At 34.4% G+C, this 25,343-nt stretch overlaps 1 protein-coding gene across 5 annotated transcripts in view; it reads right to left on the bottom strand.

Moving 5' to 3' along the window:
• The window catches only part of CARMIL1 (capping protein regulator and myosin 1 linker 1), a 349,103-nt gene that overhangs the window by 171,517 nt on the left and 152,243 nt on the right, over positions 1 to 25,343 (bottom strand). For all 5 annotated transcript variants that reach the window (XM_074273008.1, XM_074272988.1, XM_074272991.1 and 2 more), the window contains exons 4-5: positions 17,822 to 17,881; positions 9,182 to 9,303 (exon numbers count right to left, since the gene is read on the bottom strand). In XM_074273008.1, coding sequence (XP_074129109.1) covers positions 9,182 to 9,303; positions 17,822 to 17,881 — 182 coding nt within the window. The remainder of the gene's footprint in view (positions 1 to 9,181; positions 9,304 to 17,821; positions 17,882 to 25,343) is intronic.

The following is a 25,343-nucleotide window of genomic DNA, read 5'->3' as shown; positions in this document are numbered from 1 at the left end:
CAGATGCTTTTCTCATCTTAGATAGGAGACCATTCCATAAAGCAGTGTAATCTATCATTCAATTGGGATTAAATAAACTGAATAAACAAACAGTGGGACTGATTTGTTGTCATTAACTTTGCTTCAATTCAGGAGGCATTATGACAAGCTTCCAATCTAGAAACACTAAGAAATTTATTTTTTTTTCCTTTGCCATTAGAATTTTTTTTCTATTTTTCTATAAAGGCTAATTAGGGGCAGATACATTGCATAATAGATAGAGCATTTGCCCTGGAGTCAGGAGAACAGGAGTTCAAATACAGCCTCAGACACTTCCTACCTGTGTGGTCCTGGGCAATTCAACCTCAATAGCTTCGCCAAAAAAAAACAAAAAAAAACCTCAAATCCTACAAAAGGGCATTTTTAATTCTCAAAAAAAAATTCAAGTCAGTGTAGCATACTATATATTGACAAACTAATAAATCTGTATTAATAAGGTGTTTTTCATGCTGGGAGTTCCCTATACAGGGGAAATCACAGATCCAAACAAACAAAAATACAATAATAATAAGTGGGTGTTGCCTTTAAAATCAATGATGAAAATAACAAGTTAGAGCTAGGGACTGGAACTATATATAGAATAAGGAACTTCCAGAGTAAGAAAATTACTTCTGTTAAGGTCAACATCTTACAGTCATAGAAAGCAACTAGGTGTCACAGTGATTAGAGGGCAGGACTTGCAGCAGAGTTTGAATCCTGCATCAGATACTTATTGGCTGGGTGACCCTGGGCAAGTCAATTAACCTATGTATACTTCAGTTTTCTTATCTGTAAAATGAGTATAATAAGAGTACCTACTTTCCAGTATTGCTGTGAGGGTCAAGAGTTAATAGATGTAAAATATTTTGCAAATGTTAAAAGTGTTAGTTATTATTACTGTTGTTTTCTTATTATTGGAAAGTGACTAATAGATACAAGAAAAATTCCATTTAAAACAACTTGTGGATAATATAAAATATTTGGGAGTCTATCTGCCAAGACAAAGTCAAGAACTATAGGAACAAAATTAAAAATTTCCACACAAATAAAATTAGATCTAAACAATTGGAAGAATTTCAAGTTCTCATGGGCAGGCCAAGATAATAGAATAAAAATGACAATTTTACCTAAATTAATCTATTTATTCAGTACTACACCAAACCAAACTGCCAGGAAATTATTTTACAGAGCTAGAAAAAATAAAAACAAAGCTCATCTGGGAGAACAAAAGGTCAAGAATTTCAAAAGAATTAATGGGGGGTGGGGGGAAGGCAAATGAGAGTAGCCTGTACCAGATTTAAAATTATATTATAAAACAGCTTTCATCAAAACCATTTGGTATTGTCTAAGGAATTGAATAGTTGATCAGTAGAATAGGTTATGCTCACAAGCTATAAGTCAATGACTATAGTAATTTAGTGTTTGATAAACCTAAAATTTCTGGCTTCTGGAATAAGAACTCAGTGTCTGACAAAAAAAAAAAACACACAGAGTAAATTGGTAAATAGTATGGCAAAAACTAAGTATTGATGGATACCTAAAACTCTATACCAAAATAAGGTAGAAATGGGTTCACGATTTAAACATAGGGACATTATAAGCAAATTAGGAAAACAAAGGATAGTCTATCTCTAGAAAACATTATGAACTAGAAAACATTATGAAGTGCAAAGTGGATAATTTTGATTAAATTAAATTTAAAAGTTTTTGTTCAAACAAAACCAATGCAGATAAAATTAGAAGGGAAGCAGAAAACTGGGAACAACTTTTACACCTAAAGGTTTATCAGAAGCCTCATTTCTACAATATATAAAGAATTGATTCAAATTTACAAGAATACAAGCCATTCTCCCACTGACAAATGGTTGAAGTATATGAACAATTTTCAGATGAAGAAATTAAAACCATTTCTAGTCATATGAAAAAATGCTCTAAATGACTATTGATTAGAGAAATGCAAATTAAGACAACGCTCAATTCTTAACTAAGCTTTTAGGTACCACTACATACCTCCCAGATTGGCTAAAATGACAGGAAAAGATAATATTAGAGGGGATATGGGAAAACTGGGACACTAATATGTTTTTGGTGGAGTTGTGAATTGATCCAACCATTCTGGGGAGTGATTTGGAGCTTTGCCCAAAGAGCATATCTTTAGATCAAACAGTGTCTCTACTGGGTCTATATATCCCAAAGAAATCATAAAAAAAGGAAAAAGAACCCACATGTGCAAAAATATTTGGAAGTAGCCCATTTTGTGGTGGCAAGAAATTGGAAACTGAGTGGATGTCCATGAGTTGGGGAATGGCTGAATAAGTTATGGTATATAATAGAATATGTAAATGGTATATAATAGTATGGTAATTGAATATTATTGTTCTATAAGAAATGATGAGCAAGCTGATTTCAGAAGAGGCTGGAAAGACTTTCATGAATTGATTCTGTGTGGAGTAGAATCAAGAAAACATTGTACAATTGTACATAATAACAACAAGATCATAATCTTTTTTTTTTTCCCCCTTGAGCTGGGGGTTAAGTGACTTGCCAAGAGTCACACAGCTAGGAAGTGTTAAGTGTCTGAGACCAGATTTGAACTCAGGTCCTACTGAATTCGAGGCTGATGCTCTATACACTGCGCCACCTAGCTGCCCCAAGATTATATTATAATCAACTGTGATGGACCTGGCTGTTTTCAACAATGAGGTGATTCAAGGCAATTCCAATAGACTTAGGATGGAAAGTGCCATCCAAACATAGAGAGAATATGGAGACTGAATGTGGATCAAGGCATAGTATTTTCACTTTTTTTTTGTTGTTTGTTTGCATGCTTTTTTTCTTTCTCATGGTTTTTTCCATTTTCATCTGTTTTTTTTATATGTGCAGCATGACAAATATGGAAATCTGTTTAGAAGAACTACACATGTTCTATATGGGATTCACTAGACTGCACTGAATTCTAAAGCATTTATACTCTATGCCTTGAAGCTGAACTAGAAACTGAATGGATGCCCATCAGTTGGGGAATGGCCAAATTAATTATGGTATATGAACATTAAGGAATGTATTATTCTATAAGAAATAATCAGTAGGATGATTTCACAAAGGTCTGGAGAGACTTACATGAACTGAAGCTAAGTGCAATGATAGAACTAAAAGAACATTGTATACAACAACAAAAAGATTATGTGATGATCAACTCTGATGGACTTTTCAACAATGAAATGATTCAGGCCAATTCCAAAAGACATGTGATGGAGAGAATCATTTGCACCCAGAGAGAGGAATGTGGAGACATTATATTTTCATCTTTTCTGTTGTTGTTTGCTTGATTTTTTTTTGTCATTTTTTTCATCTTATTTTTCTTGTACAGCATAATAAATGTAAAAATATGCATAGAAAGGGGCAACTCGGTGGTACAGCTGATAGAGCACCACCCCTGAAATCAGAAGGACCTGAGTTCAAATGTGGTCTCAGACACTTAACAGTTCCTAGCTGTCTGACCTAGGCAAGTCACTTAACCCCAATTGCCTCAGGAAAAAAAAAAAACAGCTGTATAGATGAATTGCACATGTTTAACATATATTGGATTACTTGCTATCTAGGGAAGGGGGTGAGGGAAAGAGAAGGAGAAAAATTTGGAAAACAAGGTTTTACAAAGGTGAGTGTTGAAAACTATCTTTGTATATATTTTGAAAATAAAAGGCTTTAAAAAAAAAAGTCCTCCATAACCAGCTACAGATGATGGTGGTGGTGGTGGTGGTGGTGGTGGTGGTGGTGGTGGTGGTGGTGGTGATGGTAGTAGTGGTGGTAGTAGTAGTAGTAGTAGTAGTAGTAGTAGTAGTAGTAGTGTAATGTAATGGTAATGAGGTCAGAGTGAGAGTAGTAGTAATTGACATTTATAAGATTTTAAGATTGTTTTAAAAATTATTTACTTTGTTATGAACTTAAGAAATAAAGCAAGCATTTCCATAATATACTAGGGAAAAAAAAAAAGATAACTATACATGAAATTGCAAATCCATTACATAAAACATCCTATTCCCATCATGTAATTTTCCCTTTTCTTCTTACCCTTCCCTCCCTCATAGCTACCATTAGACATAAATATATATGTATATAAATCCATTCTATACATACTTTTATTTATCAGTTCTTTCTCTGGATATAGACAGTGTCTTTCTTTCTTTACATATCCCTTGTAGATAATTTGGATATTTAATTAGTCAAAATGATTTAGCCACTCAAAGTTGCTCTTTAAAAACTATATTACTTTTACTTGATACAGCATTCTTTTGGTTCTATTCATTTCCCTCTTCATTATTTCATGCAAGCATACCCATCTTTTTCTAAAAATATTCAGCTTGCTATAACACAATAGTTAATTCCATCAAAATCATACAGCACAATTTGAGCTTTAAGGTTTGCAAAATGTTAAAAAAAAAGTTCTATTATTTCATTTGTACCTCATAACACTATAATCAGTTCTAGAAAGGTTTTTTGTGTTTTAGACTTTAGACACTGATAATTCTAAATGTAATTAAAATAATTCTTATTAAAGCAATTCCCTACACTACTTTATATTGGCAACACATCAGTAACTTGGAGGGTTTCACCACAGCCATTATTGGCCAGAGATCTTCCTGATTGCCAAGTCTGGCTTTCTAGCTCCTACACCACACTGCTCCCCCCTACAGTTATCATTAACCCTACCACATAGATGAAGATAATTTACTCTTTTTTTTTCCCCTATTTTTTTTTTTTTTTTTTTTTGCTGAGGCAATTGGCGTCAAGTGACTTGCCCAGGGTCATACAGCTAGGACGAGTTAAGTGTCTGAGGTCAGATTTGAACTCAGGTCCTTCTGACTTCAGGGCTGGTGCTATCTATCCACTGCACCACCTAGCTGCCCGATAATTTACTCTTAAGAAGTGACTTGACACTGGGTCACACTGGAGTAAATAGCAAAATTACAATTTGAATCCAAGTCCTCAGACTCCAGATCCAATATTCTTAGAATCCTCAATTCCTGTGATGGGTTACAGAATGCAGAACTTGCTGTAGGGAATAGGCTTAACAGTGAAATCATTTCCATTTCAATACCCAAGTTTAACTGATGAATTTTAAAATGAACAATTAGAATTTAGAGTAATACAGATTTATGTAGTTGGCAAAAAGATCAATGATTCAACTCCCAAGATTATGTAACATGGGATAATACTTTTTGCTTATTATTATTCTTTCTTGATGACATAATGATAGCAGGGCTAGGGTAGCACCTACAGAGAATGCAAGTTTCTTCATATCTAAAATAAGGGAGGCAGACTAAATTCTACCTCTAGGATCTTTTAGCTTTAAAGTCTATTTTCTTATAATTAAGGATATCAACACTACAACTCAACACAATATCTGCATTTCATATAGCTGTGTTTGTGTCACACTTGAACCACCCATCTCAAGTCCTAGACCCCTTAAGAAGTCTTCCTTGTCTCAATATTAATCTTCTGCCCTCTTTAATTGGCTATAGAACTTAGAGGATGTCAGATGATTTAGCACTTAATTTAGAAGTGCTATATTTTTTCTTATTCCATGCACTAATTTTCTCTCCTCAATTCAAATGTACAATAAGAATCAAGTCTTTTACTTCCATGAGGAATCAAGTCTTTTACTTCCATGAGAAAAATAAGAGTACAAGTCTGAGCTCAAATCTTGTAAAGGATGCTTTTTAGCTGAACCTTATTAAAAAAAAAAAAAAATCACTTAATCCCTCTCTCAGTTCCCTCACCTGTAAAATGGGGGTAATAATAGCACCTTTCACAGAGGATAGCTGGAAGCATCTAATGAAATTATATTCGCAAATTGTTAAATTCTATAAATGCTACTTATTATTACTATTATCGTTGCACTTTCTCCTTCATACAGCCTACCAAAGTCCCAGCACAAAGGAGGAACCCAGTGAACATCAATTAACTGGATGATTAAAAGCAAGGATTTTGCTTAAGGGGTTAAATGAAAGGCACAAGTAAAAATGCCATTTCCATCCAAATTTCTCTTCTTAAAACAAAATCAATTATGAAAAATTAATTAATCCTTTAAGAAAAAAAATCACAGCTAAAAGTTTAATTTTTTTTTTCCTTCGACATAAAAGGTTTTTTATATGGTGCCAAGAGACGTGTGATAGATCTGTTTAAAGTTAAGGGTGCTATAAGGACATTCCAAATAGGGCTGTGATTAACACTGGTGAAAGACACTTACTAATTTATTATACATTTTTAAAAGAGCATGCTGTAAGGAAGTGTATTTAAAACCCAGAAATGTGGAAAGTTACATTACTAAAATGTGATTAGAGAAAACCCATTTCCCAATATTCCTGACATTCACAAAGGCTGCATTAACATCAGTTCCAAAGCCATTATAAACTCCCTCCTCACCTTGCTATCTACTCCCACTCTAACAGAAATGTGTTTAATTGGAAGCTAGGGACTGCTCAGTTTTACATGACTTGGAGGAAGGCCCCCAATTCTTTCCCCACATTGCAATTTATAGCTTTCAGAGGGAAAGGAAGTAAATCCCTTCATCTTTAGGCACCCAGAAATATCAGGAAGCACCAAGGAAGTTTCTCTTCAGAAGGGAAGAGATAGGAGTGTACAACTATGAAATGAACAGTTCCTGCCCTTCTTTCTATTCCCTTTAAAAGGGCTGATGTGATGTGAAACAAAGGGGATTTAAAAAGGCACTTAATCCCAAATTAAATGCATCCCAAAGTCAAGTGAATAGAGGGTATATTACAAGATCCCTTTCACCCCCAAAACTGTCCTCCAAATTGCCAATCATGGGGGCTATTTATGAAAGAAGTCCAGAAATGGACTGAACTAAGTTGCAGGAAAGTTATAAACAGAAAACGCAAGGCAATCTCTTTTCTCAAGGAACTCATACTATAATTGGAGGTCATAACACATAAAAGAAGTTCAACTGTAAGTAAGGTCAATGGAAAAGCGTAGAAGTCCTAAAGGTACAGCCATGGAGCAGATGGCAAGGTCCAGATTTTCATAAATTACATAAATAGATCAGATGACAGTACCAAGAGAACAGAGAGCATAGAGGTAGGACAAGTGGTATAGCCCGTGTGTTTGCTTTTGCACAAAAGGGACAGAGAAAGACAGAGAGTGAGACAGACAGAGATGGAGACAGAAACAGACTGACTGTAAGTAGTCCACAGCTCTCACCTGGCTCCCCATTATAAACCAATCCTCAGAGATTACAGACAATGAAGTGAGGGTGGTACTGTGTGTTTATTCTTCCCTGAATAACCTAAAACAGGCTGGACATTATTACATAAGAATTTAGGAGTTTGGATGAAAAAGAATCCACATTAAACCACAATAACCCACAATAAACCACACCTTTCACTTTTCCTTCCCTATTTTACATAACAGTATAAGTAGTAACATAAGAAGAAAACTTCTGTCATCCAGAAGTAAGTCCTGTACATGAGAAACTCCTTGGGGGCAGGGATTGGCTTTTGTATTCAAGGGTGGTAAGATTTGAAAAGAATCTTTTGTTCTTTGCCCCTAGTTCTGCACAGTTCATCTTCCCCCTTCTAGAAGGCAAGGTCTTTGGGGGCAGGGACTGGCTATGTAATGAGGGGTAGAGATTTCAGGTCCTGTAACTTCTGTAACATCCAATTAATAAGGAATCAGGGGAGGGATATGTGCTTCAGGACAAAAGATAAAAATGCTACATTTGGAGTTTCAAAGGTAATCTAGATAGTCATTCTTGCCAGAATGTAAAATAAATCTTTCCTACATTCAACACACACACACACACACACACACACACACACACACGCTTGGTACTGACCATGGAGTCAATAGGAACAAAATTAAAATCAGGTCTCAGACATTTGACTGGGACTAGCTTTGTGTGCTGGGCAATTCACCTAATCCTAGCTGTCAAGCTACAACAACACCACCACCAACAACCTCCCCTCCCACCCCTGCCATGCACACAGAAACATGAGATAAGAAGGTAGGGAGGAGAAATGAAAGGCAAGAGACTAGTTTGCTTTTAAGTTTTCTCTTCTAGGGAAAGGGACCTGTATGTGCCAAAATGTTTGTGGCAGCCCTTTTTGTAGTGGCTAGAAACTGGAAAATGAATGGATGTCCATCAATTGGAGAATGGTTGGGTAAATTATGGTATATGAAGGTTATGGAATATTATTGCTCTGTAAGAAATGACCAGCAGGAGGAATACAGAGAGGCTTGGAGAGACTTAAATCAACTGATGCTGAGTGAAACGAGCAGAACTAGGAGATCATTATACACTTCAACAATGATACTGTATGAGGATGTATTCTGATGGAAGTGGATATCTTCAACTTAGAGAAGAGCTAATCTAATTCCAATTAATCAATGAGGGACAGAATCAGCTACATCCAGAAAAGGAACACTGGGAAATGAGTGTAAACTGTGAGCATTTTTTTGTTGTTGTTGTTTTGTTTTTCTTCCCAGATTATTTTTACCTTCCGAATACAATCCTTCCTTTGCAACAACAACAACAAAATTCAGTTCTGCAAATATATATTGTACCTAGGATATACTATAACATATTTAATATGTATGGGAATGCCTGCCATCTAGGAGAGGGGCTGGAGGGAAGGAGGGGAAAAATTCAGAACAGAAGGGAGTACAAGGGATAATGTAAAAAAAAAAAAATTACCTACGCATATGTACTGTCAAAAAAAGTTATAATTATAAAATTAATAATAAAAAAAAAGTTTTCTCTTCTACACAAGGAAACAACCAAAAAAAAAAATCTTAAACTAGAAGAATTAACACAGGTAGTTGCTTCCCACATTGCATTATGCTCTTTGAAAATCACTGATACACATAAAGAGAATATTTATGTTTTGACCTTAAGTCAAAGTAATGAGATACCATATCCCTTCCTCTACTTTGCTTACACCCTTTCTATAACTTCAATACCAGCACTAAAAAGAAGCACTAATATAAAGCAATATAGTCTAAATTAGGCTTAAGCTATCAATTTTGAAAGAAAAAGAAAGGATGTGGGAAGAGGCAAGGTAGAGAGAGAGAAAAGCAATTTCCTCTCCTTAATCTTCATAAAGAATCATATCTATGATTGGTGTCATACCAACAAAGTACTTACGCTGGTGAAAGACCAGGGAATATCTTTCGCAGACAGGTGCCAATGTGCGCCAGCACATCATTCACATCTTCTGATGATGCCATTTTCATGGAAAGGCTGCATTTTTCAGTTTCAACAATCAGCTGCATAAAACAAAAATGTGGAAAGTATTTGAAATCCTATTTTAAAAGTAAATGAAATCTTTTTTTCTTTTGTTTTATTTTAATAAATAAAAGCATCATCCACAATGACCACCTGGATTCATATGCTTACACCAATTCAAAACTAGTTTATGGAATGCTTTAGATCACAGGATTCAATTGATATCAAAAGCTGAAAAAGGCTAAGATCTTCCCCTGTATCCAACATTCTCATCACTCATACTGACTGCCCTTTCCTTGGCCATGGGACTCCAATGACTGGAGAACAGAGTAAGCTGATGACTTTACACAACTCTGTCTCACTTAATTCACTTGTAGGTAAAGACATCATTCCTCTGTTGTCACTGAACCTCTTTAAGAACAAAGGACTAACAACAAAGGGGAAAAAAAATACCTTGAAACCACTGAACATGCAATGCAGCTCAGTGAGATATACAGTAACACTGGAGACAGGAGAACTGAATTCCACGTTTTAACTATGGCAGAACTTGTGTATGAGCAAGTCACAATTTCTCGTCCTAGTATTCTTAACCTGGAGTCCATGGACAACTTAAGTCCACAGACCAACAAAGGGAAATATAATACAAACTATGTTTGTTAAGTGCCTACTAAATGCCAAGAACTAAGATAAAGTGATGAGGTATTATGCAAAGCATAAAAAAGTTAAGAACTCAAAATAGCTAATCTCCAAATTCCCTCTGAACTGTGATTGGGACACTGCATCTACTGACAGATCTGAAATTCACTTCCCGCAAAATATGATTTTTTGAAAACCATAACTATGATTTCCTCTGCTAATGCAGTTTATATAACTTCCCACGAGCACTGAGAATTCTAAAGACTTATCCAGGGTTACAAAGTATGTGTCAGAGACCAGACATATTTTTATTGGCTTATCATATTAATAACAATATAATATGTAACACTTGTAAAATTGTATTCTTCATATCTCATGGCCTGTTGCCTGATGGCACAAACCTCAAAATGCATTACAAGAATGAGGGGCTCCAATGAGAGAATGAAATACTGACAAATAAATTATGGATTAAAAAAGGGCTAAGAGGAGATCCTTATTCCTGAAAACTAAAAAACGAGAAGTGTTGACAAAAGTACTTCTAGATTCCTAAATATAAGTCTCCTAAATATTATACTGTGCTTTTTGGATAAAATTGTGGATTGATTTGTATATTTGCTCATCTTGAAATAGTTACGTTTGGAGGAAGTCACTACATACCTATCATACTTTCCATGTACAACAACACTTCAGTGTTCTAAGCAGTATGTCTACACTTAGCAACACCTACCACATTTATCTGGGCTATAATTTTAGTTTGAGTAATTAGTAATTAGCTTATTTTAAGCCCACTTTATTTTAACACTTAATTATCATTAATTATAAGGGATTACACAGAGTGATGGAAAGAAGAAAGATTACAAAAAAAGGAAATGAGGTATTAAACTACAAAACTTTTTTTGAAGAATGGATTCATATAGTACTGGGAAACATTGCACTTCCCGTGTTAAAAGCACAGATCATATGAACCTATAAGTTATAATTAATAAAATTGTACTAAAGCATTATTATGAGAAATAAATCCTACTTCTCAAATTCTGGTCTTTTTTTCCCAAACTCTTTCTTATTTCAACTGAAGAGCATCAAGCCTTAATAGCTGATCCAAGTTCATTTGGATCTTTGAACACTTACTAAACTTTTACTTTATTTAATGCTTACTGTTATGTCTCTATTAAAGGTCTCAATTATCTCTAAAGACACATCATGTTTACATATATTTAACCTAAATTGCACTACTTGAAGTCTAGGGGAGGAGATTGGAGGGAAAAGAGGAAGAAAAAAAACACAAGGTTTTGCAAGAATAAATGCTAAAAACTATCTTGAAAATAAAATGTTATTTTTTTAAAAATTAGCTATCATGACCATATCTGGGCTCTTAACAGTTATGTCCAAGGAACACAAGAACTGATAAATCCTATGAAGCTAGAAAGCATCACATCAATAAACAGCCTGAAGATATATTATCTGAAGAACATCCCACTTAAGTTTGAGAGAGCTTATCACCAGGTTGGTCACATGGTAATGAATTTTTGGGCAAGTTTGAAAATGCATCTATGGAAAGACTACCTATACCACAGAAGCATTTGAAGGATGCTATGTTATGTCCCCAGGATATAAAGAAAAAAAAAAAATCCTTGCTCTTAAGGACTATACAAATCTATTACAGTAATTCTGTCAAATTCACAAATGAGTATGACACAAGATAGAATATAGGGACAGAGAAGACATTCAGGTCAAATGGCATAAAGGAAATGAATTGAGATATATCATGTTTAGCTGGGGTGAGTAAAGAAACGATCATTTGATCATTTCAACAAAAATTAACTAAACACCTCTTACATATCAGGTATTGTACTAGGTACTAGCACTAGGGACAGGGACAGAGACCAGACTTGTGATATCAGTGATACAAGAAATAATAATAATAATAATAATAATAATAATAATAATAATAATAATAATAATAATAATAAATTACACAAGTAAATACAGTGAAGAAGTAAGGAAAAGTTAGTGGTAGATGGGAGGAAGCTGAGGGATAGATTTGGAATTCTTAAGAAAGCTAGGGATTCTAAGATTCTTTAGCACTATAAGGATAGGGAAAATGTCAAGTCAGAGTAGCTAAAACAGAAAATGCATGGAGAGAAATAATGTGTAATAAACCTAGAGAAGCAGTCTGGAGCCACATGGTAAAAATTTTTAAAAGTCAAAGAGAGGAGTATATCTTTTATCCCAAAAGCAACAAAGAACCACTAGACCTTTTTGAAGAGGTAAATGGCATGCTGGGTATTAATAGAAGAGAAAGATCTCAACAGGCAGAGAAGTGGAAGGAAGGCTTTCCAGTAATAGAAGTCAGCTTCTAGATGCCCACAGAGACAAGAGAGAATTGAACAAGATTGGGGGACAAGTAGAGTTCAGTTTATTTGGAATGTAGATTAAGTAAAGTATAAAGAAATGCAGCTGAAGGTAGAGAGTTGCAGCAGATAATAGTCTTAAATGACAGGATAAAGAGTCTGTATTATAAATAAATAGAGGCAATAGTTACCAAAGATTCCTAAGAAAGAGAATAATATGATCAGACACATGCATCAGGAAGTCAATTTTAATAGCATGATGGAGGATGGATTGAAAGCAGGCATTAATGTTGGCAGACAATAGTTAAAAAGCTACTACTATAGTCCAAAGAAAGATAATAAAGACAGTATGAGTGGAAAGGAGGAGTTGCCTGAGATGTTTCAAAAACATAATTAGAATATTATTGCATGTCAGAGATAAGTGAGAGGAAGATGGAAGTATCAAATTTGACTCCATTGTTTAGAGCTTGGGTAACTAGGAGGACAATAATATAATTAACAAAAACAATAAAGCTAGAAAGAGGGACATTTTTTTTGTGTGTGTTATGTTTTTAAACAAAAACACATGAGATGGTTCCTTTGAAATCTAACACATTCACTACAAATTAAATCAAAGGTGTACTCTAATGCATCTCATTTAGAATTTTTTAAAATTCATTTTTCTTTACTTGTTGGTAAAATCAGTTGGCAATTTTAAAAGAAAGATTTTTCTATGAAAACACATATTTGTAGATTTATGGGAGGTTTCCCCCTCCGAATAGATACTGTTATGGTTCATTAACCAATGTATCTTGATAACACATTAGGTTGTGAACCCTTGCATTTAAGTAGATAGCAAAAGTATTATACCAATATAAAAGAAGTCTTTCACAATCCAAACAATATTGTGAGTTTACAATCTAATCAAGGACTAAAATTATATCAGTATACAATATTTTAGAACATATAGATATGTATACACATAGTGTAGGTACTTATCACTTTGAGTACTCCCTTCACAAACACAAATTCCAAGTCACTCACATATCCCATCAGAGTCTCAATCATGTCCTAATATAAACTCTCCAAGGAAGATCTATTCAATATGCTAGTAGTATTCCGTCAAGTCTTTGAAAACTCCACAGTTACTAGTAGTACAGGACCCAGCAGCTCTCATTCTCACCATCTGCCAAGCCTACAGCGTTTGCAGGTTTCCCATCATTCCTCCCCTGACACTATTTATTCCTAGAACATGACATTTCCTCTCCAACTTTTGCACAATCACCTTCTCAACCCATTTCCTGAAATGCTTTTCCTCTAACCCTTGGAATCCTTTGCCTTACAAAAGAAAAGAATTCTTTTGACACTTCTCTTAATGTTTCCCCTTCTATTGTCAAAAAGTCTTGCTTCATCTAAGCTTTTGTTCCACAAAGAACCACCTCTCATTGTATCTAGTCTTATTGGCTTCCCTTCTCTGATCCAGCCGAAAAAATGGGTGCATTTTAAAAGTGTTATATACTTTCAGACAAAATCTTGTTATTTTTTTTCTTTTCACAAGGATAATCAAAGTTTGTTTTACTTTCATGATCTCGCCTACAGCAAATCTGCAATAATTAACTGCTATTTTAGTAGTCAAAATCATGTATTATCTCTTCAAATTGTTTTCTGCATTCTTAAGTCATCCTTAGATTCTGTTAGGATTTATGGTAATCAAAATAATATAATGAAAAAAATCTTTATCAGCTTACAGTAAATATAACAATGTGATCCTGCAAACTCCTTCTGGTGGATGACAGGTGGAAAGATTAGGATGCTTATAAACAAAATAACTCATTTCTCCTCTCCTCTATGTGATCACCAACCTTCTAATCCTAATAATGCTAACAACTTCAAATTAAAAAAACGAATAGAAATCAGCAGTTGGAAAAACACTATTCTAAAGGAATTCTTAATTGATTTTAGCATTATCCTTTGAAAACCAATTTAGCAAAGAAAGGGCTAATCAGAAGTACAAGAGACAGTGAAGCATGGACAGAAAGCTACTTTTAGACCGTCACTTGCAGGTACTAAATAATGATTATTGACTGAGAAAAATGCAATCTAATTGGATAGCCAAGACATAAACTCAACTACAGAACATACTAAAATGTACAATGAAAGGTGTCATAGACTATGGAATACATCCAAAAGAGGTCAATAAGGACTTGAAATGATGTCATATGCACAACAGTTGGAAATTTTAACAATATATAGCCTGAAGATGATAAGATGGAGTTAGGAAGGAGTCATTGCTGTCCTCAAATTTTTACAAGAGAGAGGTGCTTGGTTCCAGAAGGCAAACAAGTAGAACAAGTATAAACAAGTAGAAGCTACTAAGAGGCATGTTTTTAACTCAAAATAAGGTGAAATATCATCTTTGAAAATAGAATAGCTCAAAAGTTCTCCATAATGGCCTCATATCCAAAATATATAGAGAATTGACTCTAATTTATGAGAAATCAAGCCATTCTCTAATTCATAAACGGTCAAAGGATATGAACAGACAATTATCAGAATTATCAGAATTGAATTTTCAATTGAAACTATTTCTAGTCATATGAAAAGCTGCTCCAAGTCATTGTTGATCAGAGAAATGCAAATTAAGACAACTCTGAGATAGCACTATACACCTGTCAGATTGGCTAAGATGACAGAAAAAGATAATGACAAATGTTGGAGGGGATGTGGGAAAACTAGGACACTGATTCATTGTTGGTGAAGTTGTAAACGGATCCATCCATTCTGGAGAGCAATTTGGAACTATGCTCAAAAAGTTATCAAACTGTTCATGCCCTTTGATCCAGCAGTGTTACTATTGGGCTTATATCCCAAAGAGATATTAAAGAAGGGAAAAATATTTGTGGCAGCCCTTTTTGTAGTGGCTAGAAACTGGAAATTGGAGGGATGGTCACCAATTGGAGAATGGCTGAATACATTGTGGTATATGAATGTTATGGAATATTATTGTTCTATAAGAAATGACCACCAGGAAGAATACAGAGAGGCCTGGAGAGACTTACATGAACTGATGCTAAGTGAAATGAGTAGAACCAGGAGATCATTATACCCTTCAACAACAGTACTGTATGATGATCAATTCTGATGGATGTGGCCCTTTCCAACAATGAGAAGATCCAAGTCAGTTCTATTTGTTCAATAATGAATAGAACCAGCTACACCCAGAGAAAGAACACTGGGAAATGAGTATGAAGCACAACATAACATTTCCACTCTTTCTGTTACTGTTTGCTTGCATTTTTGTTTTTTCCTTCTCAATTTATTTTTACCTTCTTTCTAAATCCGGTCTTTCCTGTGCAAGATAACTATATAAATATGAATACATATATTGTATTTAACATTAACATATTTAACATGTATTGGACTACCTGCCATCTAGGGGAGGAGGTAGGAGGAAGAAGGGGAAAAATTGGAACAGAAGTTTTTGCAAGGGTCATTGTTGAAAAATTACCCATGCATATGTGTTGTATATAAAAAGCTATAATTTAAAAAAGAAAAAAATAGAAAATAGAATAGTTCAACTAATAAGGCAGGGATGTTTCACCATCACCAGAGATGTTTAAACGAAGATTTGGAAAACTGTTTGCAAGGAATTTTGTGATGGACATTCAAGAAAGCTATTATATAACTATCATTATAACATTATTTTGTCTCTCAATATTTTATCTGTAAAATAAAGACACTAGATTCTAAATTCTGTAGTCTATTTGATACTTGAAATTCTTTTCCTCTCTAGCATTCTTCTGGTACTTAGAAATCTCCCAGCATCAATATTTTTATGAACAGGAAAATAGACCAAAAAAGTAAAGCAAAGGACTATAATACAATACAATAAGACTATAGTGAATAACAATAAATTAAAAATCAATGTCTCCTATTTGCTAGTCCTCTTTTTTGCTTAGTAATTCAGCTTTAATAGAAAAATCATAAGATGGCCATTAGAATTGGAGAGGATAACTGTGTAACAAAAGAATTCTGGACTTGGAATCAATGATTTGAGTTCAAATCCTGCCTCAGTTTCTTAACTGTGTCACCCTTAGTTAATTACTTAATATCTCTCGGTCTCAATTTCCTCATCTATAATTGGAATAATTATAGCATGCACCTTATGGAGTTATTGTCAGAATCGAATGAGATAGCATTAGAAAAATGCCTTGAAAACTTTAAAGTATTATATAAATTTTAATAATATTATTATTACCCTTACTCCTTATTTTATAGATGAAGAAAATAAAACCCAGGAATGGTAACTTGCTAATGATCATACAATTAGTAAGTTACTGATCCAGGATTAGAACCCCAGTATTCTTTGCATTTTGGCTTGTGGTATGATCCCCAAGAAAGAATGAAGCAATGTTATCACAAGAAATATTTCCATTAATACAACATCATCAAAAGGGGATTAGAACAAATCTGTCACAAGTTCATTTCCAAAGTAGGATCTATAATTTTAGTTACTTTGTTAGTATTAACTAAATCACTGAATGAAAAAAATAATTCTTGAGTCTTTACTATATATCAGGCACTATACTAAGTAAACACTGGTGTTAGAAATGCAAAAAAGTGACATCATCCCTACCATGTATTAGCTTATAGAAGATATTAATATGTAGGATTAATATGCATTAATAAAGGTAATTGATTTGATTCCAAGAGCCACACAAAACAATTTATCTCACTATTTTGTAGTAAGCATCTCATAGACAAGGCCCCCGTATCAAATCGTGTTCTGAAAAATCTTTTACCATTAACCATCAAATTAAAATCCTCCCCAACCATTACCAGTAGATCACTGAAGAACCATCAAGAAATACCTAATTATATCATCATTCATATGCTTCTCTTCTCTCTAGCATGTAGTTGATCATTTGAACAAAAAGATGGATAGTGCTTTGTCCTAATCTTTAGAATGATAAACATATTGTAAACATTCTTCTGGATGATTAATAATGATTAATAATCAAGAACTTGCAGGTAAGCTGGATAAACATAAAATGTTACAAGAAGAAATAATTATTTCTACAAAAAAATCATTAACCATTCACATTCTCTTTTAAAAGATAAATATGAAATCTTTTTTACTATTAACTTTAAAAAAATTTAATTTATTCCCATAATAGATACAATATCCACTGAAAATATAGAGATTGTATAGAATAAGTTGTAATGCTAATAAACAGCACTATCCCACTGATATTCCCACTAATACTTAAGAGTTAATTAGTTTTCAAACTCAATTATAAAGAAGAGGTTATTTTTATCATAATAACTCTGGATCTCCCCAAACATAGCTACTCACCCACAAAATACTGCAGCTCAGCCTGCAGATGAACATCAACAGACTATGTTTCAACATTTTCCACACATAACTACACTACAGTTTCTAGAAGGAAACATTTGTGTTTCTAACCTTGTTTTTCTCAATTGTCCTAATGGGATCTAGGGATATGTGAAATAAAAATAGCAAGAGTCAGAATATTTCAGGAATGCAGAAAAGGTTATGTCCTTGTCTTGATAAATAGGCATGTACACTCACCTGACCTGGCTTGTTACAGGTAACTCCATGGATTTCTAGGTAGCTGAAGGTTAACTCTAGCTGTAATTAGAGGGGGAAAAAAAAAGTTTATTGTATTAAACAATCTTATACTTTTAAGATTTAATTTTTAAAAATCCTTTAAGTCAATGGCAGATGAAGAACTGACAAAAATCAAGCCTTTAACAGAAACTGTAGTTTTATGAATTCCCCATTTCCAAGGCTGAGTACTGGCCTTGATTTATATTACACTCTAAAAATAGATTATACTTCACCTTTTTAGTAGTAGGATACATAGCACTAGGGATCAAAAATGTTGCTCACTTGACGTAAAGTTAGATTTCTCCAGATTCAATAAGATAGCAGTTCAATAAAAGCTTTCACCCTCACATTCCAGAATGATACTTACATGCAAGCAATTAAACTCTTACAATAATTATTTTTGGGGGTTAAAAAATCCTCCTTCAAAAGGAGATGATTAGTATCAGTTTGCTATTTTTTTGTTCTTCATGGTATGTTCTTTCTAACCTAGTCATCAATTTTTGTTTTATTTCTTGTGAGACAAAAATAAATAAGTACAAAGAAAAAATATATATATATATATATGAAGGACAAATAGGAAATAAATAACAAAAAGGAAATACTAGACAATGGGATTCTAATTAAGACTGGAAGGAAGTCAGAAAAGTCTGAAGCCAAAGAAGAGCAAGAAGAGTATTCCACACATGGAGGACAGAAAAATATCCCCAGACAAGAGATGGAATGTCTTATTCTTGGATCAGAAGAAGGTCAGTACCATTAGACCAAAGCAAATGTGTAGATGTAACAAAACTAGGAAGGGAGGAGGGGGCTGGATTATAAAGGGTTTTAAATGCTAAGTAAACTATTTTGATTTGATGCTGGAGATGACAGGGACCATGGAAGATTCTTGAGTAATAGAGTAAAAACACACATTCTTTGTCTACCATAATTTATTTCTCTTCTAACTTATAATCCATAGTTGTATATTTGGGTTTGGATACAATCATGACAGACTCTTCAGATGTGGAAAGATATAGGAAAATGTACATACATGCTTAGAGTGATTCTCAGTTTGAAGCTTCTTTTTTATTTATTTATTTTTATTAATTTTATAATTATAACATTTTTTGACAGTACATATGCATGGATAATTTTTTTTACAACATTATCCCTTGCACTCCCTTCTGTTCTGAATTTTCCCCTCCTTCCCTCCACCCCCTCCCCTAGATGGCAGGCATTCCCATACATATTAAATATGTTATAGTATATCCTAGGTACAATATATATGTGCAGAACCGAATTTTTTTGTTGCACAGGAAGAATTGGATTCAGAAGGTAAAAATAACCTGGGAAGAAAAACAAAAATGCAAACAGTGTTCCTTCACTGGGTGTAGCTGATTCTGTCCATCGTTGATCAACAGTTTGAAGTTTCTCGATTTAAATAACACTTTTCCTGCTAAACACTGCTCAGTGAACTGGGAGAAATTAAAAGGCCATGACTGAAGAAGGGATAAGTGTAATGTTCTCTTGTTGGGGTTTTCTTGGAATTCTCTGGGAGCAGCCTTCATTTCAGTTCAGTAATCACCATACTAGTAGCCAGGTGTTAAAGTCCAAATCCTTTATTGTCTTGTCCCCTGTCCTGGGGCCGGGTTAGCTTTCTTAGAGGCCTATCTCTCTCCTTGGTTTGGAGAATTTAAGCTCCTGCCACCAGTCCTTTGTCTTCTCTGCTTCTGCCAGCTTCTTGAAGTCCTCCTGAATGTGTCTTGGTTTCTGTGGGGGAGGCAGGAAGACTGCCACCACTTCTCTGTCTTCCCTCGATCTGATTGGGGCTGTTTGTCCAAGCTTATATCCTTTCTCGTCATAGGTGTGAATCTTGTGGAACTATAGTAAGTACTAAGTACATGTACTGAACTAGAGGACTGTTAAACACTATGCTAAACAACTATTGTTTCTATTAATTCCACTGACTTAGCACCTTGTTTCAAGTTCTGGCCCATAACAGATAAGAAACAGCTTTCATGATGTCCTCAGAGTTTGTGTTGTTGTATCTTACCTACAGCAAAAAAATAAAGTTAAAACCTGCCTGTCACTTTAGGTCAACACCTCCAATTCTAAGCTAGCACAGATAAAGATAGCTAGGCACTTACAGTATTAGAGTTTTGAAGGGTTAGAACATTGCCCATAGTCAAGACAGTATCTGGTCAATACTAGTACTAGGATGTAAATCAAAAAGATGAAAACAGAAGGAATACTGATAAGGGGAGAGTAGACATGAACTAGTAATATTTTAATAACCCTGGAAAAAAATGTAGGTATCACTCACTTTTAACTCTAATCTGTACAGTTAATAACAAAACAATAAATCAAACCCTGATTGCCAGTTTCTGAGGTGTAAATTTAAGTTAGCTCTCAAAAGCCTGTTTGAACTGGCTCCTGCATATTCCTAAAATAAGAAGATTGCCAAAAAAAAAAAAGTGAATAGGACTGAGCTGAAAAAGAGAAAGGGATCCAAGGGGGAAAATATAGAGATGAACACAATTAAATTTTGAAAGGTGTCAATATTTCATGGACACTGGAGGATTAGAGAGGAATGGCTTCAAGGAGACTCACAACTTCTGCATTAGGTTCCAAATTATATTCAGACATACACTATTTATTACAGCATTCTCTAAATTATTTTTAAATCTTTACTTATGTATCCTAACCAACTATGACTCTATTGGTCCTCCCCACACCCCACAAATTAAGAAGCAAAAGAAGCATTCATTCAACTACCAATATTGGTCAAGTTCTTAGAATACTAGGGCCTAGGGAGATACAAAAAAGTATAAATGAAACATAAAGTCTCTCCTTTTAGCTCACTGAAATCTAGTGTCCAACATTCCACAGCTAAAGATGAGAACAAGGGAAAATTCCGTTTGGCTTTCTAGAAGTTTGTCTTCTAAGAAGATTATCACTTATACTCAGTAATAAAAATTTCTGGAGTTAACAGAACCAAAAAAAAAAAATTCAAATGATTAGCCTTGATAATTCTTGGAATCTATTAAGTACTGGCTATAAATATGTCACAGTGCCAACAGCATGAACAATGGGTGTTGTTGATAACGTGGTAAAGGCCCAAAGAAGGTAAACTTCAAAGCTGCACAAAAAAATGGGGGAGGGGGAAAGGGGAGAGAAATATTCCTAATAGCTTCCTAAACCAGGTAGGTAAGTTTAATAAACATCCAACTGTCAGAAGAAAAAAAAAATTGCAAAAGAAGTCTTTTATTCATTCATTCATTTTTGCTTTGAAATGAATTAATATTTTGAAAAAAGTAAAGTCTATTCACAATATGAAGTAAATGCTAAATAAATGAAAGAGACAGAAATATGTCTCTTTGGAATTTGGTTCTTTTACTATGAATTTTTCATTAGATTCTTAAATTGCTGCCCTAAACTTCCTTTTTATGACCAAATTAAATATTTCTTTACTAGGTAGGAATTTTTTACTCTTCTTGCTTTGATAAAATAGTAAAAGAATTAGGTAATAAGAAGAAAGAACTACTGGATTCAGATAGGTACTCTTTCATCTGCCCACTAGTATACTCACTAACAAAATGATTTCAGGTAGGGTTAGTCCTACTAAATTAGTTCACCCATTTTCCCTCTTTCCTGATTGGTAAAGAGCCAGCTGGCATCAGCAATGCTAACTTCACTGGTAGTTCAACACCCCATATTGCTCTGGTTTCTTAAATACAGTTATTGTTTGTTCTTCATTCTCAAAGAAAATCCTAACTTTAGGGAGGTGATAGCATCACAAGCAAGTGAATTTGATTTAAGTGAGGGTGGGCTATGTATTCATCAGCCTCACTTTCTCCTCTTAATTGCAATACCCTATATTCACACTCCCTCAATTCCCTTTCCATCTCCTTTCAGGATTTATCTTCCTCCAATTATATTATAATCTATTTGTGAATATGGACGATTATTTTCTTATATTTCTATTTCCAATACTCAGCACAATGCCCAATATTTAATAAAAACCTATAATAAATTCTGTATCTATTTTTTGCTACCCCTCACCTACTCTTACTGCATTTTTATCATCCAAAACATCTTCATACTGCTACTGTTTAAGAGCACTCTATATCTTCCCCTTTGATCCAAAATTAATCCTAGACAAAACCTTCTCATTTTCCATTCCTTCAAATTATTATAAGAAAAAAAGAAGTAGCAGCTAAGTTGGGCAACTAGGGCTTTCTCTTCCCACTCCAACCCTCCCCCCTCCCACCCCATCCCATGAAATATCATCTACTGCAGTGAGGAAAAACTGTGTTTTGAACTTAAAAATAATTAATTATAAGGAGAAGCAACTCAGTGATTCTTTTATCTTACCACTTTGGTAAATCCCTTGATAGAGCTAACAGACAATTCTTCCAAAATATATCTCCATTCTAATCACCCTCTCAACTGAAGTGTTCCAGAGATCAACAAGTAAATGACTAACATCTGTCTTAAAGTGTTAACCAACCTTCTAAGAAATTTTTGTCTTTTTAAAGACTTCAAGTTAGCCTAAAAAAACAACATTATAAGAGGTATATGAATAATTGGGGATAGAGACACTCAAATCTCCAAAATAAGCCATTCTGTTAAAAAATAATTTAGATTCTGAAAGTGGAAGTAGGAGAGAGTTCATCAAGAGAAAGAGTTAAAATATTACTCCCCCCAACTTTTTTAATTTTTAGGAATTATTCTCTTTCAATTCCAAACTGCAATACTGGAAAAGATTAAAGATGAGTCCATCCTGTGTATTTAGTCCATCACCCCTCTTTGAGAAAATGAGGAACATGCTTCTTGGTCCTTTGGAATCATGGTTGATCACTCTTGACCACTCTTCTTTAGTCTTTCAAATTTATTTTTCTTTACATTACTGTTATTGTGTAAATTGTTCTTCTGGTTTTGCTCAGTTGATTTCTTTATTGTTTCATATAAGTCCTCCAGGTTTCTCTGAAATCATCTCTTTCATCATGTCTGACAAGCACAACACTATCCTATTACATTCATATATCATAATTTGTTCGGCCATTCCAAAATCAATGAGTACCCTTTAGTTTCTGTTTTTTTGGAACTACAAAAAGAGTTGCTAAGAATATAGATTTTTTTTTAATATTTGGGACCTTTTTCATTTTCTCTATTCTCTTTGGAATATAACTTCCTTCCCCCACCCAAATTATATTTGAGCCACAATGGACACATAATTTAGGGGCATAATTCCAAAATGCTTTCCACAAACAGTGCAACAATGGACCTGCTTTTCTTTTCTTTTTTTTTTTTTTGAGGCTGGGGTTAAGTGACTTGCCCAGGGTCACACAGCTAGGAAATGTTAAGTGTCTGAGATCAAATTTGAACTCGGGTCCTCCTGAATTCAGGGCTGGTGCTCTATCCACTGTGCCACCTAGCTGCCCCTGGACCTGTTTTTCTATAGTACTTCCACTATTTGTCATCTTCCTTTTCTAACAACTGCAAATCTGACAGCTGTGAGGTAGAATCCTAAAGTTGTATCAAAAGACAAAATGTCCATGAAAAAGGTTTGTCAGAAATAGATGACATTAGGGATGGTATATGTTCCATAGGTAGAAACCATTATCATCATCAAAATATCATCACCACTATCATTATCATAACTAACAACATGGTTTAAAACTATGTTTGCAAGGTACCCTGATGTTACATCTTCTCTCCTGTCTTCTTTTTTTCCCTCTCACACTTGCTACTCTGCGCCATCTCTCAGCTGTCCCACCTGCATTTAGAATCTGGAATTCTGGACAGGATCTTTTCTTTTTTTAAAAGAAAATATGGGGTCTTCTTTTTGTCCCTATTCTATACAGTTGTTTTTTAAAATGCAAACCATGGCATTTGTTATTTCAAATTTAGAAACACAAATGAGTAATTAATGCAAGTCTATCCACTAGACAAGAGATTCCTACAGGGAAGGAAAATGAAGAAACAGTCAATAATACAACCACTCCCACTTTAACACTCAGACCAAATGGTTACAAGGATATATAAACTAATTCAAAGTAGGTTCTCTGTAACAATTGAATTTGAAAGATTTCTTTGCCAGACTAGGAAGAAGCCTGCAGCTCAAAAGAATGGCTGAAGAGGATGAAAGTAATAGCATGGGGGGGGGGGGGGGAGAGGGAGGAGAAATTAAAATAATTTGAGAAAAAAAATTGTAAAGAGTATAATGTCTAGTTGGGAAAACTGGGTGTGGTCATAAATTGAACAAACCAACCAAGAAAAGGTGGCACATGTAACCACATGAGGGCAGCAGCTCGATATTGCACTGGATGTGGACCTAAAGTCAGAAAAATTGATTTTAAATGTGATCTCAGACACTTACTACCACTGTGATCCTGGATATGTCACTTATTTGCTTCAGTTTCCTCAACTGTAAAGTGGAGATTTTACACCTACAGTTTTTATAATCATCTAGATCCCAGGATTGTTTTGATAGGATCAAAGGAGATAGTATTTAGCACAGTTCCTAGAAAATGATAGGAACTATATAAATGCTTAATCCCTTCCCTTTCTGTTTCCTTCCTCAGTTTCATCAACTGTAAAATGGGGATATTAACAGTACATATGTCCTTGTTTCAAGGATCAAATGAGAATACCTACAAAAGCACTTAGCAAAGTACAGTGCCTGGCACACAGCAAATTGTTTAATATATGCTTGTTCCCTTCTCTTCCCCCCCTCCCACCCCAAACAAAGTAGTACAGAAATTCGAAGATAAGATCAATAATAGAGGAGCAGATGACTCAAAGAAAGCAAGATAGGAAACAAAGATGAAAACAATGAAGTTAAGGACAAACACATAAAGGGCAAAAACTGGTATAACTTGATTCTGCAAGCAAGGAAGAATCACTGCAGGGCCTTCAAGAAAAGGACTCATGAAATAAGACCAACATGGTTCAAGATATTTTCACTTGACAGGAAAGAGAGCCTCAAGTCACTAGGAATTGTTGCCTCTTTTTGTAGAATAAAAGACTAATAAATTCATATAGCTGGACACCAATTTTCTGGAATATACTCATATGTCTTCACAGCTAAAACAGTTATACTTGATAATTAATAGCTACTAAGCAAGAGAGCTAATCTGGGATGGGCATATGGACAGCTGTCTACCCCTTGGGGAAAACATGAAACTCACTTTGCGGAAAAAAAAAAAAAAAAAAAAAAAAAGACTCCACGATTTATTCATGACATCTCTAGTGGCTTAAAAGGAAATGTCATAGCTGATTCTGCCTAGCTGGTTGCAAGACATTTCACATTGAAAGGCCTGGGGACACAGCAAAAATGGAACAAGACAGGGAACAGGGAAAGTGAAGTATGATCAAGGCAAATATATATAATATACTTTCCAAAGAGTCAGTAACATTTTTATTTAACGTGAACACATTTTTCAAGAAACTGCAGTTCAAAAGACCACTGAACTCTTTTCTAAATTTCATACATTCTGTT

The sequence above is a fragment of the Sminthopsis crassicaudata genome, chromosome 1, assembly GCF_048593235.1.
Source record: "Sminthopsis crassicaudata isolate SCR6 chromosome 1, ASM4859323v1, whole genome shotgun sequence".
NCBI lineage: Eukaryota > Metazoa > Chordata > Mammalia > Dasyuromorphia > Dasyuridae > Sminthopsis > Sminthopsis crassicaudata.
This window is presented reverse-complemented; position numbering and strand designations above follow the sequence as displayed.